Source organism: Hevea brasiliensis, chromosome 4, assembly GCF_030052815.1.
Source record: "Hevea brasiliensis isolate MT/VB/25A 57/8 chromosome 4, ASM3005281v1, whole genome shotgun sequence".
NCBI lineage: Eukaryota > Viridiplantae > Streptophyta > Magnoliopsida > Malpighiales > Euphorbiaceae > Hevea > Hevea brasiliensis.
In genome coordinates, this window is record NC_079496.1 from 8,722,403 (window position 1) to 8,738,182 (window position 15,780).

A 15,780-nucleotide genomic window follows, 5' to 3' on the forward strand; every position below is an offset into this window, starting at 1 on the left:
TCACTTTTTCGTTTACATAATATATTTATGTGTAATAGAAAAGGTCCATTGATATTTTATTAGAAATTCTATTCTTAAGTTGTTAAGAATATGAGTGACAGTATTTCTAGCACAAAGTATCATAAATTGGTTCACAATTGAGGATACTTCACACAGGACATGACTTATCCAGAAAGATTGTATTCATGTTTATATTCAAGTTATTTATATAAGATATAAATAAGATAGAATGATGAGTCTCATGCCATATAACAAATATGATAGGCACTTATACATGATAAGTAAGCCAAACCAGTGACATTTATGATAAGCACATGGAGTTTACTCTTGTCAATGCATTGTCATAAATCATATCAGTGCATATAATCTTTAGACCTGAGATAGCACAGTTATCTTGTATATAGGTGGTTTGAGTTTGATACTGCTTTCATACTTGTACTGTGTATGGGTATATGGACATGTGTTGGCTTCTACTAGTTATATATGAAGGTAGGTGTTGATCAAGATGGAATCTGTTACCCTAAGTAAATAGGGATAAAATTCTATGTTCATTTAGTTATTCTTGATGTTTCAAGTTCCTGGCCAAGACAGATAGATTTAATCAGAAAAGAGTTTCTGATGAGAAAATCTTTTTAATCAAGAATTGGAATTAAAAAAGAACATAATATTCATAGCAAATGGAGTTTGACATAAACTATGACTTCAGCTCGAATTGGGATTTTGTAACAGAGAGATTCTAGTGCATGGTAACATATGATAAAAGGATCATTTAAGGTATTCCTTATTACTGATTGGGTGGCCATGGCATGCTATGCTAGGTGTTAACCATGGTCTATGAGATGCCTAAAATGATTTAGAGAAATCATTTATGATAAGAAAAAGTTTTGATGATATTAAGAGTTAATATCATATCTCATTACTAATTAGTGATGAGCCTAGTGAGTCACACATATACACAAGTAATCATCAAGTTAAATGTGATTTAATTAATTAGTTAAAGAGTTTAATTGATTAATTAAATACGTTTAGTTTGCAATTAGATTGCAAAGTCCCTGGCATGACTTGAAACCAAATCTAGGTTATTAGATATATATTATAAGTTAAATTTATATTTAAAGAGTTTAAATATGAATTTAATTATGAGAAATTAATTAATAGAGATTAATTAATTAATTTATATTTGATATAAATTAATTAGAAGAGGAGAAATAATTATTTTGGGTTGAAAACTCAAAATTACAACACAAGGGTAATTTGATCATTTTATAGGGTGACATGTGGCACCATGAGATGGTGACACATGGCACCATATAAGCTTGCCATTTGTCTTCCAATCATGTAAGATGATCAAAGTCAAGATTAAATCTAGCTTTGACATTTGGCATAATGTGATCGGGTCAATTAAACTAAGATGCAATCAGAAGATGACATATGGTAAGGGTTTTAAGTGGTGACCTAATTATAAAAGAGAAAGGATGAAAGAATAAAACACATTTGATTTTATCAAAGAGGTTCCGTCACCCTTGAAGCTTTCATCCTCTCTTCTTCTTCATCTCTCATCAATTCAAAGAGAATTGCCCATATTCTCTTGAATTAAAATTACTAGAAATTGTTTCTAGTATAGTATATACATCTACAACCTCTCTAACGGCAAATCCCTAATTTCTAATTGGTTGGCAAGGCTTTAGAAGCTGTTCAAGGGGCTGCCATTGGTGATCTTGGTGTGGACAAGCTAGAGGGACAACATCTGAGGCCCTAGGTGCTTCACAAAGGTACCAAACACATCTACAGTGCATCAATAGGTTAGTGCACATGTTCTTGAATTAATCTAGGGTTCTAATGAATTAATTTATTAATTCTAAAATCTTAAAATGGCAAATGTAGATCCTAATACATATTAAAAGAGTTTTAATATGCAATTGAACATTGAAATCAATAGGTAAATAATGAATCTTGCATGATGCATGAGACCTTAGAAGAAAATTTTTGAATTCAATGTTCTAATCTGATAATTTTCATTCTTCTGCTCCTTCAACGGCCCCTACCAAAATGCACGCAATGAGGAGGTGACATTGGACACTATCTATAGATCCGAACTCCCAAAAATCCCAGTCTGAGGTTCACTAGGTTATATCTTCAGTACCTACGCGTGGACAAATTCAACGCGCTAAGCATTTCTACTTAGTGGTGCAATAACACAATAGAAATATAATATACAAATAAATGTAATAATTCATGGTTGTAGTGCTTATAAGGAAAAATAAATAATTAAAAAATTATGGATTAGTTGAAGGCTAATTAAAATTTATGATATAGACTCTTTCTAGCATCTTATTGATCGATCCCATAATGATTTTAAATATCATATATTTTTGTTTTCATTTTATTGATCTTCAGGAGCATTTAATTTATTGGAATCTTTCTTGTTCTTTATTTTAATATTAAATTTCCTTACTTGATTTCAACTTGCATTTAATCTCATTAATACTTTTCACTGCCCAAGTAACCTATAACAGATTGATTGGACTGGATAAATGGGTAACTAGCACTGGATACACTTATGCCACGGGCCATCATACCGTGGGACATATAATGTCAACCAGGTATATAACAGAATGGCTAAAAAGCCATAATAGCAATCACGCATAAAGCCATATACATCATCATGTAACAGAATGGCTAGAAGCCATAATAACATAATGGCATGAAGCTATAAGTAGTACTATAAATCAGAACCCTATTGGCATGCCAATCTATCCAACCCATACAAACACATGTAGGCATACATGGGCAATTTATATTAATAAGTATCCACAGGTTATATATTATCATCACATTTCATATTCATGCTTTATAGCATTTTTGGTTTCACTTATGTTGGGAACATGGGTCCCAAATACATATTCATCTTATATTCAAGATCATGGAGCTAATGGTATTGAATACCAACTATATTCTAAGTCATTTATGTAATGTTTCATAATTTTCAAAATTTCAGTCTTGATTTTACTCTCATTTTAGGTCAAGTTACAGTAGTAATCTGATCACACTTTCTTCATTAAAGTTATTCCTTATTGTCTTAAGTTTAATTTCCTCTTTGAATCATCTAATTTGGAGTTTTCTAGCTCTAGTTATGGGCAATTTATCATATACTGGTCCAATGACCAATATTGTTCCAGAATAAGGCAAATTCTGGAACTCAACTTTGTCAAGCTCTTTGGCCTAGTTGCAGCCATAATTTGGCTTAGTATCCTTCATATAAGTTGTTCCTTTGTGTCTCATGGTTACACAGGTTCAAGAATGACTAAATTTAGAGTTTTGTACAATGAGTCATGCTCATTAAAATGTGTGCTATTCATTTAGTCATTTTCAGGATTCCAGAATTACCATTCCAGATTCCAGTCAGTTTTTGGCTATTCTCCCATCATTTTCATGTCAAGGCTTCTTCTTGACATTTGTTCCCCTATGTCTCAGCTTTCCAACAAAGTAAATTTCACTTCATTTGGAGTTATACACAATAAGTTAGAGTTATATTAGCAATCCTGATTCACAGGCACAGTACCCTGTGATTTCTAGATTTTCAGTATTCAGGTCAATTTTTGCATTCCACATTTGAGTATCTTACACTTAGAATTTGTGTAAAGTCTCTAAATCAAAGTTGTTGCCCAATGTCTTAGGTTTCCAGAACAATTTGGATCATCTCAATTGGACTTATATGTTGTAAGTTATGTTAATTTTAGTACACGAGTATCATAGTACATTCTACTGGAATCTTAGGCAATTCCAGATGCAAAAATTTCAACTTGCCCTAGCAATTTGGTTAAGTTGCCCTAAAATTTTGGTTCAGTTCAAATCATCAAAGTTGTAGGTATGGATTTCATCTTTAATTTGGCACTAATTTCACAACAATTGGAGTTGTGAAACTCAAGTTATGGTCAATTGAATACTCTGAACACAAACTGTCCAAAATCAGTCTCATTGCACAACCTTACATACCTTCAATTGTTTTGTCATCTCATCAACATATATCAACAAACACATGCCAAATAGTCTTCATTTAGGCTTAAATACATCAATTAAATCATAAGAATTCAAATCCCTAAATTCAGAAACCCTAACTCAATTTGCTAAAACTTCAGAATCCAAAAGATTTGATAGCACTAACCTTGTTTCCTAGGTTCAATCAACCACAATTCACCCTACCAATCAACCAAAGCTTGAATCCCTTCTTGGTTCCCCTTTCAGTCGAATTTCTTGCCGCCCAAATACTCCAAATTCCTTTCTTTTTTTGCTTGCATTCTTCAAATTGATGCTCAAGGTCAGTTTTTCTCTCAATTTCAATTAGAGTTTGTAAGGAAATTTAGGGTTGTTAAAGCTTATCTTAAGCTCTAATAGAGAAATGAAAGAGAGAGATGAGAGAGATGTTTGGTCAGTTGGTTTGATAGAAATGAAGATGAGTTTTCTGATTTTTCTTTCCTTTTAATGATATTTACATTATTTTAATATATAATGGCAAAGTTGTAAATTATGGGTAATGGCAAACTTGTAATTTAGTTAAACTTTGTAATCATTTCATTTGACTAATTAAATAATCATATTTAATTTTTATAATCTCTATTAATTAAATTAATTTGGCTTTATTAATTTAATAAATTTCATTTTTTTGTCAAAGTGGAACCTTTAAATTTCATTGATCAAATTTTACTCTTACCGGATTTTCGGTTTATCTTTTTTCTTAATACCCAATAAGTCTTTCATTTTATTTTTCCCTTAGCTTTTCATTTACTTATTTGAACTTATTTTTTTGTGTTTTCTTGACTTATTTATGCACAAGATCAATGGAATAACTACCAGACCCGTAGTCACTCATCGCTATAGGTTTGTACTCATTTAATCCATTTGCACTTCACTTCTTTTATTTTTCTTTAATTTTACTTGAGGATGTCACAAAAGTAATCAAAAGAACTGACCAATTAACAAACCCAAATTATAAAAACTAACTAATATATTTTTTTTAAAATATAGAGACGAACTAATTAGTTTTATTAAAATAGATGTGCTAAATAGTAGTTTAAATGGCATTAAAATTCATTGAATAAAAAAAAATTGATTTAATGATTCAACAATTTAATGGATTAATAGGTGAACTAAATATTATATTTTTTAAAATAGAGAGACTAAATAACTAATTTAATTAAAATGCAAGAGCTAAATGATAATTTCTTTGTTTTTTAAAAGGAATTATATTATTGACTGCATAATAATAATCAGCATTTATTCAAGGTATATTATTTCTTATATTTGGGGCCAAGAATTAAATAATTTAATGAAAGAAAAATACCACTAAAATATATAGATATATATGAATTAGAGATCGAATATCTCATTTCAGATCCCTTAATAAAAGCTAGATATGCTCTCCATCTATGAAGACCTGTGTTGCTCATTACCCACAGTATTAGAGAAGTCATCAAATCCATTTGGTCATAATTTGCTGCGTAGGAGTCTTGATTTCTAATGCCATATGGACAATAACAAGCAAAAATTAAGTCTTATGTAGTCACAATATGGCTTATATATACCAAGATTATAAATATTCATAGGAACAAATTCTCCTACAGACATTAATCTTATCAAAATCCATACACAGATCTCATATAAGTAGCCATGAATCTCTTCAACAAAGGTGCCAGCTTCTTGTTCCTCATCTTATTCTTGATTATCATCTTATCGCTAGAGCATGCACCCACAACTTCTGCAAGACTCCAAGCATTATCTGTGCAAGAAAAATTCTATTTCTTTCCAATCGGCACGAAGGTCCAAATCTACAACAATGCAGGGGAGGGTGAAAACGTGACTGTCCATTGTAAATCAAAAGACAATGATTTAGGGACGAATGTGCTGCAAGCCGACCAGTCCTTCCAATGGAAGTTTCTTGTTAACTTCGTCGAAACTACCCTTTTCTTCTACAGCTTTACATGGAGAAGGAACACAGGCGTTTATGACACCTATACAGCGAAGAGAGACTTGAAAAAAAGGTGCCCAACAAAATGCATCTGGAAAGTTTTTCAGAATGGTGTTCATGGCTTCCGAGAAAGGACTGGAAAGGAAGATCTCTATTTCAGGTGGAATAAAACCTATGTTTAAATTACTAATTATGTCTAAAATTAGTAAATGACCTAATTATCGATCATGTGGAGTGGAAAACTTTAATATAATATGGACATTATATTATAACATTTTCTTGCAAGTTGATTATGGAATCTTCAATTTAAATATATGAGTTTCATATTTTTTTAATTTTTAATAATTATTGATTTATTTTTATGGACCCATTTGAAAAATATTTAGATAACTAAATCCATTTTTGAGTGCTAAATATTTCAAGATTTGCCAATTGTTTTTTTATGTTTTCAATTCACGAAATTTTTTATTCAAAGACATTAAATTTTTTTTTAATAATATAAAATAAAAAATAAAGAGAAATTTATTAGCAACAGTTCAAAAGACATTAAAAAAATTACAAAGTTGAATATGTAAAAATACAAAAAAAAAAAAATTTAGAAATTCATGATTTTTAAACCTCAATAATTTCCACAATTGAAAAGGCTATGTAACTTTTTCTTAAGTATATTTTTTAAATTGTCGCTAATGTCAAATTTCTATTTTTAATTATAATTTAAATATTTTTTTATAGAATAAAGTTGAGGAGAGACATATATCACTAACCTCATTGAAAAATTTGAGTGGATTTTACAAATTGCTAACTAAGAGAGAAGGTTAGTAAGACGTGAACTCTAAGTTTAATGGGAGTGCTTGGTAATTTAAATCATTAAAGAAGTTATAATACTGTATACATGAGTTATGATGGACCGATATACAGTCACATTATGGGAGTGCTAGCTAATTTAAATCATTAAAGAAGTTATAATACTGTATGCATTAGTTATGCTAGACCGATTTGCAGACACGTTATGGGAGTGCTGGGTAATTTAAATCATTAAAGAAGTTATAATACTGTATGCATTAGTTATGATGAACCGATATACAGTCACATTATTATGAAAAAAACAAACCATATTTTAAAGATTTTCACTGGTTTTATTAGATTGGTGTAAGAACACAAATCAAAGATGGTTCCACCAGTATCCGGACCCATCAAACAAGGGCAATTAGATTTGACAAGCCACAAACAACCATGGCGGCATTTATCAGAATCCCTGTTAAATATGTAAATATAAAACCAATGGAACCCTCCTGCCCATGCCATGCTACAATAGAATCGTGTAGTGCCCCAAAAGTTTGGCCGAAACTTGAACTCAAAAAATTCCTGGAAATGGACGAGTTGGAAACCAAGGTCATCGTCTTGGGAGCTACAGTGCAGAGTAAGATCCAATCCTCCTTCCAATCCATTAGTCGCACGAACTCGAGTTTTGTGATTAGAAATACCAGCAAGAGCACATGACGGCGTCGTTGCGAGCATCAAAACCAGCAGCATTAAAAAAAAATTGTTTATAGAAAGAAATATTCATGTTTAGAGTAATGGACAATGAATTTCAAATGAAAGCTTAATATATACTTGCACGGCTACATTAATCCATTCATAAAAAGGTATTGCAATAAAATTTGTCTCCATGTCTGCAGATTTTGCAATAAAAAAGGAAGCATTATTTCCATATAAAGTTTATGAATTTTATTTAAAAAATTTTCACGCTTGATCTGTTTAAAACTTTAAAAATTCATTTAAAATTAATTGTACTACTTAAATCAGACTTATATTTAGATTAAAAAAAAAATCAGACTTACGTTTATATCACAGTACTCCTAAGAGAAATTAAGCCTTATTCTTATTTATGGCTCTAGAGTTTTTTTAGATTTTATTTCATTGTATAGTTGGATGAAAGAATAATTTATTTGGGGTTTGATTATGTTAAAGTCCTCCTATAAATGGCAACTTCTTACTTGAATTTCTACTTGACCAATCCTTCGTGGGTAGACTATCAAAAATTATTTATAATTGAAAAATCAAATTAAGTCATTCTAATTTAGTTTTTGTTAATATCATTTGATTTTGAATATGGGTAATTTGCCCCTCATAAAGTTTTAGTCACTCTTTTTTCCTTGAGTTAACTTTTGGAGGTAAATTAAACCTAACTCATTTTCTTAAAATAGTATGAGAGCATCTCCAATTAATAGATCTCTCATAAGTATTTCACACTTTAAATATTTAATTCTTGACGTGAGTAGGAATGTTAATATCCTACATTAGTTTAGGATAGGAGTAATGTGTGGTTTTAAACACTCCTTCCCTTTGAGTTAATTTTTGAAAGTGAATTAAACCCGACCCAATTTGCTAAGATAGTGTCAAAGCCTCTACATTAATGGTATTAGGCACCATAAATTAAATATTTTAATATTTTATTTTTATAGGTTATATAAAATTTTAATAATTATTATTTTTTGGACAAAAGAAATTTCTATAGTTATATAATAATTATTTTAATATTTTATTTTTTAAAATTTCGATTAAATAAATTTATCATTTATTTTATAGGAGATTTAGCTATCAATTATGAGTTAAAGTTAAAATTTTATTTTTATTTAATTATTACTATTGTATAATAGTTAACAATATATTATTTATCAACGATTCACTAGCCTAATTGTTAATGATAAGATAGGATTGGAAAAAATTTCAGGTTCGAGCCTAGAGGTTTTAAATGTATCATTTAACTCTAGATCTTATAGCTAGCTATTTAACTCTTATAATTTTTTAAATTATTACAAAGATTTAAAAAATTATTATTGTAATTGATTAATAGTTAAGATACACTTTTTGATGGTTAAAAAAAATAATAATAATAATAACAATGTATTATTTATTTTATAAAATTTAGTGCCCTTAATTGTGTGGTGTGCATATAGCACCAAAAAATTGTTCCTAGGTCAAAGTAACCATGAGAGTCCATCAACTGGCCTTACATAATTAATCGCTTTCCTGACCTTAATCATTACCTTTTTTTTTTTTTTTTGACAGCAGATCAAATCAAATCTACTAAATATGCATGTGATGTGATATGTCAATTTACTTTAATTAATGACTGTTTGGTGCTGCTGAGCATGAAATTATCGAAATCTTTTATCATCTATTTTCCATTTTCACACAGCAAGGTATGGGCGAACTCTCCATTGTCATTTCCACTCTCTTAGTGGGAAGTGGCAATAAGCAAAGAATGATGAGTCCAGATGAGGAGATGGGTCAGTGATAAGATCATGGCAGCCATATAAGGGAAACACTGTTAATGGAACAGTGCAAAGATATAACAAAGCTTTTGCTTCCTATCCGTTGATGAAACACCTTTATAAAGGACTTCTCCTTCTCATATTTGTTGCTTTGTTAAGGGAAAAAGACAGTTGATGTTGTGCTAGGGTATGATTTGTCCCAATCTATCAGCGTTACGTCATTGTTGAAATGTCTTTCTCTATTGGGCATTGGTTCTTCAGAACAATTTTTTTCCCCTTACCAATTATATTTATCGCTTTTGCTTGTGCATCCAAATACCCAGGCAGGAATCTTGACACCTGGTTGATGAATATCATTGTCAATGGTGATTGAAAGATGACTCAAATCAACCACCACTCTCCTTTGTTAAGCCTTGTCTGCCCACATGAGAAGCAACTTGAATAAACTCAACTAATATACATAATTCTATCCACCATGTTATACTTATTTATGTTGTCCCATATCTATCATATTAGAATGCTAAATATAAAAATTTAGATAAAGTTAGTTTTTTGAAATTGAGTTAGGTTGATTTATTTTTTTTTTAGAGTCGATATTTATCTCGATATTGAGTTATTGCAGATGTTTAGGACTACAAATTTCACGCTCTAAATATTCATGTTTTGTTATTTTTTGTAGCTTAAATTTTGAATATGTTTTTCATGGATTCGAATTGTAATCCGACACGAAAGTTTCGCGTTGTGACCCGATTGGGATAAAAAGTGAAATCTATAATGATAGTGGAGGGCACGGGCCGATAAGACTAGGCCCGAAGCACACAACTGATCTCCTTGGGGGTGCGAGGGCAACGCTCCGTGGTAAGGACCAGTATAAATATCGTAATATTCTACATTTTGCGATAAATTGTGAGATATTCGGAAAATACATTGAGGTTAGGATTTGAGAGTTCTGAGTGATTGTATCTTGCTCCTTTCATTATAGTATAACTTTTTCTCTTGTCTTGTCCGTGGACATAGACCTTACGGTTGAACCATGTTAAATCATGTGTTATTCTTCTTCTTTTTTTATACTGTATGATTGTGAGATTTGTGTGTGTGCCTTAAATTTGCGTGCCTGTTATGACATGTCCTAATGTGAGGGTATTCGTAGGTATTTCAGTCGATGTTCAGTGTTGTAAATTTTACACTCCAAAACCAACCCTCATCTTGTCATTGGGTCGCTTACAGATGTTCAGTCCTATGAATTTTATGCTCCAAATGTTCATGTTTGGGTGTGAGCTAAGGTGTTTGCATATGTCCCTATAGATGTTCAGACCTGCGAATTTCTTACTCAAAAATTCGTTCCTGGGTGTGAAGAAATGTATTATCTCATATTGACCAAATTTCATGCCCCAAACATTCATACTTGAGTGTGAGGAGTGTATCATCCCACACCAATCATGTATAAAATAAAAGTGCTAAATATAAAAATTTGAGCAATTCTTTCCCCTAAAATAACTTTTGGAGGCAAGTTAAACTCTACTCAAAATTTATCAATTTCAATATCTTGTTTTTATTTTTTAAAAAATTAAATGGTGTAATAATAAATTCATCTTTCTAATTTAATGAAAAACAGAATATTTACGAGATTTGTAAGAAGAAAAGAATATTACCTTGGAGTATAAATCCTAAAATTTGAATTTTGATTAACACTCGCCAAATGCTTTATAATAATGAAGTTAAAAATTGTCATCGACAAATAATATGGACTCAAGAAAAGAGTTATGAGAATGAGAAAATTTAAAACCCTAAATAAGGAGCAAGGCAAGTCGGTGATGCTTAGCCAAACACATAAAGTTAAAGCAAGTGATCTACAGGTCCAACTTCATCTGCAGAAGTTGCCGATCGAAGCTTTCAACAATTACCTGAGAGCGACAGATCGATGTGGGTGCCTGTACATGTGGGATCAACCCTTATCCAAATAATAAGGACGGTGCCTATCATGCTTCATATAATTATTGTTCTTTTTTCCACAACCTTCTCCTTATTTTTCAACATAATATTCATTATATAATGTACTTTCTTTTTTTCCCTTGTAAGGTGAAGTTTGGAAGCAGCAAATACATGTTTTATTTTTATTTTTATTTTTATTTTTTTACTTCCAATCAACACCATATATATAGGAATCTAGCACTAGTACAAGAACGCGTGGTGTTCCTAAGAAATATTTATAAGATGTGCATTCAGGGAACATTAGGATGTGACCAAAATATTAGACATAGATGGCAAGTGGCAATAGTAAATAGGCCAGATACCTGCAAAAATCAGTCAATCTATTTGAATTCGAGCTCAATTAATTTTATAATATTTGAATTTGTCCAAATCTAATTAAATTTATTATAAATTACCTGAACCCTCAAAATCAATTATTATTAAACAAAAAGTACCAATCCGTTTAAATTGATATATTTTAATTAATAATTTATAAAATATATATTTTTATATTAATAATTTATATTTTAAAAACTTTATCTCAACTCAACTCAACTAAGCTTTTATCTCAAAAATTTATTGAGGTCGGCTATACGGATTCTCTTTTTCCACTCTAAACGATTTTGAGTTAAATCTTCAGAAATGTGTAATGCTTCTAGATCATGTTGTACTACTCTCCTCAAGGTCATTTTATACTACTCTTCTCCAAGTCAGTTTAGGTCTACCCCTTCTTTTCTTTCTACCCTCTAACCCAATGTGCTCTACTTGTCTAACTGGAGTTTCCGTATGTCTGCGTTTCACATAACCAGACCACCTCAATCTCTATTCTCTCAACTTATTCTTAATTGGCACCATTCTTACCTTTTCTCTAATACTCTCATTATGGACTTTATCTAATTTAGTATGGGTACTCATTCACCTTAATATTCTCATCTCCGCAACTCTTATCTTAGACACATATGACTCCTTCATTACCCAATACTCATACCATATAATAAGGTTGGTCGTATGGCTGTATGGTAAAATTTTCCTTTCAACTTATTGAAAATCTTGCGATCACATAAGACTCCTGTGGCACGTCTCTACTTTAACCATCTGGCTTTAATCCTATGACTAACATCCTCCTCACATCCCTCATCTACTTGAAGAATTGAGCCAAGATATTTAAAGTGATTACTTTGGGTAAATACCACTCCATCCAAACTAACTCCTTTCCTGTCACTAGTTTAGCCTTCACTGAACTTGTAATGCACATGTTATGTTTTCATTCTACTTAACTTAAAGCTCTTTAACTCTAGAGTACTTCTTCAAAACTCTGACTTTCTATTGACTCATTCTTGTGTCTCATCTATCAGAACTAGGGGTGTTCGTTTCAGTTCAGTTCGGAATTTGCTTAGGAACCGGAACCGAACCAGAATTTTGAAATTTCAGTACGGTTCTGGTTTAGTTCTTCATTATTTCGATTTCAGTTTGGTACAGTTATCGGTTCTTCAGTTCTGATTTAGTTCGATTCGGTTCTCAGTTCTTAAAATAATTTTATGTAATTATTTCCTTAAAAAGTTATACTTAAATTAGCATTTAAGTTTTGAATTGAGTTATTAATACATAATATATCATATACTATATCTTTTGGCTATACCTAAATAATATAAGCTTTAATTATAAGGTGCATATATAACTTATGATTAAATATATTATATAATATAATAGTATATCATATTATATACATTTTAACTGTTTATTAATCATATAATATTTAACTATAAGATACAATATAATTAAGAATTAATATATATTAATATAAGATAATAATATATTTATAATTAAGAATGATAAGGTAATTTAATATATTTATAACTAAAATTATTAAGAAAATATAGAAAAATGAAATGTAATATTAAGTTATATTTAGTTCATAATTATATATACTTATGTAATTATATATACATACATAAGTATATATAGTTATATTGAAAGTATATAATACATCTAAAAAAAATATGGAAAAACATATATATAAATTCGGCTCTCGATTCGGTACCGGTTAGGTACGGTTCCAGTTCGGTTTCGGTACAGTTCCAGTTCGATTCTTAGTGAAGAACTAGAACTGAACCAAAGTATCAAAATAAATTTAGTTCGATATGGTTCTTATCGGTTCGGTACGGTTCTTATCGATTCGGTACGGTTCTTCGATTCGGTTTAGTTACCCCAATAACCATGCACAGCCCTAATAAGAACTATATCATCCGCAAACATCATGCACTAAGGGGGTATTTGCTTGTATATGTTTTGTCAATTCATCTAGAATTAATTAATGTAAAAAAGTAAGGGTTTACAGCTGAACCTTGATGTAATCTAACTGAGATAGGAAAATCTCTTGTGTCTCCTCTTACTGTGTGCACAATAGTAGTTGCTTCTTCATATATATCTTTCAACACTTGTATGTACCTAATCGATACCCTCTTTTGTTCTAACATTCTTCATAAGATATCTCTTGGAACACTATTATAAACATTCTCCAAATCGATAAAAACCATATATAGATCTTTCTTCACATCTCTATATTTCTTCATCAAGCTTCTAATGAGAAAGATCGCTTTTATAGTTAAACGACCGAGTATAAAGTCAAATTGATTGGGAGAGATAGAAGTGTCATGACGTAGTTGATGTTCCACAACTTTCTCCTATAACTTCATAGTATGGCTCATGAGTTTAATTCCCCTATAGTTTAAGCAACTCTGTATGTCTTTTTTATATTTAAAAATATTTAAATTCTATTTATTTAAAAAATTTATCAATATTGTTATAAAAATATATTTTATATTTAATTAATTATTTATAAAACGAGTTCAGATATTGGATACTCAATACATAAAACCTGAACTTATTATTAACTCAGTTATATACTATTCAAACTTATTTTAGTAGAGTTCAGTTGAAACAAATACCGTAAAAACTCGATTTGTTGTCATCTCTAATGAAACATGTTTGGCTTGGGAGGTAGGGTGTGGAGATGGAGAAATCATATTATTAGGAAGGCATGATTTTACGTTGGAATTCTATATATGGAGGGGCAAACTAATATGGAAGTGGTATATAAACAAATGAAATTATTAGTAAAAATGCTTTGGCTTCAAAAAAAAATTAAACAGATGAAATTATTAAAATTTTAAAGGGAGTTCCTAGAAAAATGTGCTACACCTATTGTTCCTTTTTATCATGATAGGAAGACTGATGAACTTTTACAACCACGCATAATTGAATAGTCGGTCTAGTTTGATTAAAAAGCATTGTTTTATAATTAATAAATTTTAATTTAATAATATTAAAATTGTCTTAGACTCTATTTAGTTCAATTTTATGGTAAAATTTATTTCATTTATAAATAAATTCTATGATAAAATTTATTCAAAATTAATTTCTTTATTTGATATATTTTAAATCAAATATGGAATTCATTTCAAATGAAATGAATTTTGTGTTAAGAATAAATAAAATAAAATAAAATGATTTATAATAAGAGGATAATTTTATCATTTGAAATATATATATAATTTTAAGTTTGAAATTCATTTATAAATTCTATCAATTTTAATGAAATTTAGTTTAGTTATAATAAATTTCATGCAATTAATTATTAAGAATTTTAAATAAATTTTTATTTAAACTAAACACTAAAATTTTAAATTTATAAATGAATTCGACAAAATTCTGTGGAATTCATACCAAACACTAGTTATAATATTACAATACGAACTAGAAAAGGGCTAATTATTAGGTACACCCGGTGCACTAGAAAAGCTCAAGAACAATTTCATGCAGCATGCGTTTTCAGGATTAATATATAGGATGCAAAACACATCAGAACCAGCAATTGATCCTGAGAAGATTCCACTTCTATATATAAAAAGAAAATTGAAGTCAAAGCTACATGAAAATATAATAAACATTAATCATATCAAACCTGAATTAATTGGTGTTTACATATATAACAGCCGAGTTCCTCTCTTCCAACCGTATATTTTGATGGCCAAACCTTACAATGCATGGAAACAGGCTAGCTAGTCTAGTCATCAATGAAGTTCAAAAATGAAACTTGATGACCAAATACATTACAACCACGAGAAGTCTTTCTTCCAATTTACTTCATCATCACTGAAATAAAATCCATCCTCTCTCACCAACCAAGAACATTTCCTGAAGAGGCTGCAACGATAAATATCCCTAGGAACCTTAAAAGCATCGAATTGCCTCCTCCTTTCTTCCCATTTCATGGTACACAAGTAATGAGTATTGCCCCAGAAGTTGGTCCTGAGGCTCCAGCTGAAGTCTTCGCCTTCCTGGAGGGCACGGCCGCCCAGTTCATCCCCGTTGGAGGAGCACCATATAACTAGAGGCAGCGATGAGTTGTTGGTGAAGCCATTGATGACACGAACATCATACTGGAGCCCTGGAATATGGTCAGATTCGTAAAGGGACAAGAAAATGATGCCAATGGCAAGGCAAAATATGAGCAGGATTTTAGTGCTATTCTTCATGTTGTAAATGGGGGAGGTTATGACTTCT

General features: G+C 30.5%; 2 protein-coding genes across 2 annotated transcripts; one reads left to right on the top strand and one right to left on the bottom strand.

Moving 5' to 3' along the window:
* Positions 1-5,667: 5,667 nt before the first annotated feature.
* Positions 5,668-6,147, top strand: LOC131179368 (S-protein homolog 6-like). The gene has a single exon (XM_058146189.1). The coding sequence runs from the start codon at positions 5,668-5,670 to the stop codon at positions 6,145-6,147; it is 480 nt and encodes a 159-aa protein (XP_058002172.1).
* Positions 6,148-15,088: 8,941 nt separating this feature from the next.
* LOC110638404 (S-protein homolog 31-like) lies at positions 15,089-15,780 on the bottom strand. Its single transcript, XM_021788956.2, has one exon. It carries the CDS (start codon positions 15,750-15,752, stop codon positions 15,327-15,329), a length of 426 nt encoding a protein of 141 aa, XP_021644648.2. The 5' UTR covers positions 15,753-15,780; the 3' UTR covers positions 15,089-15,326.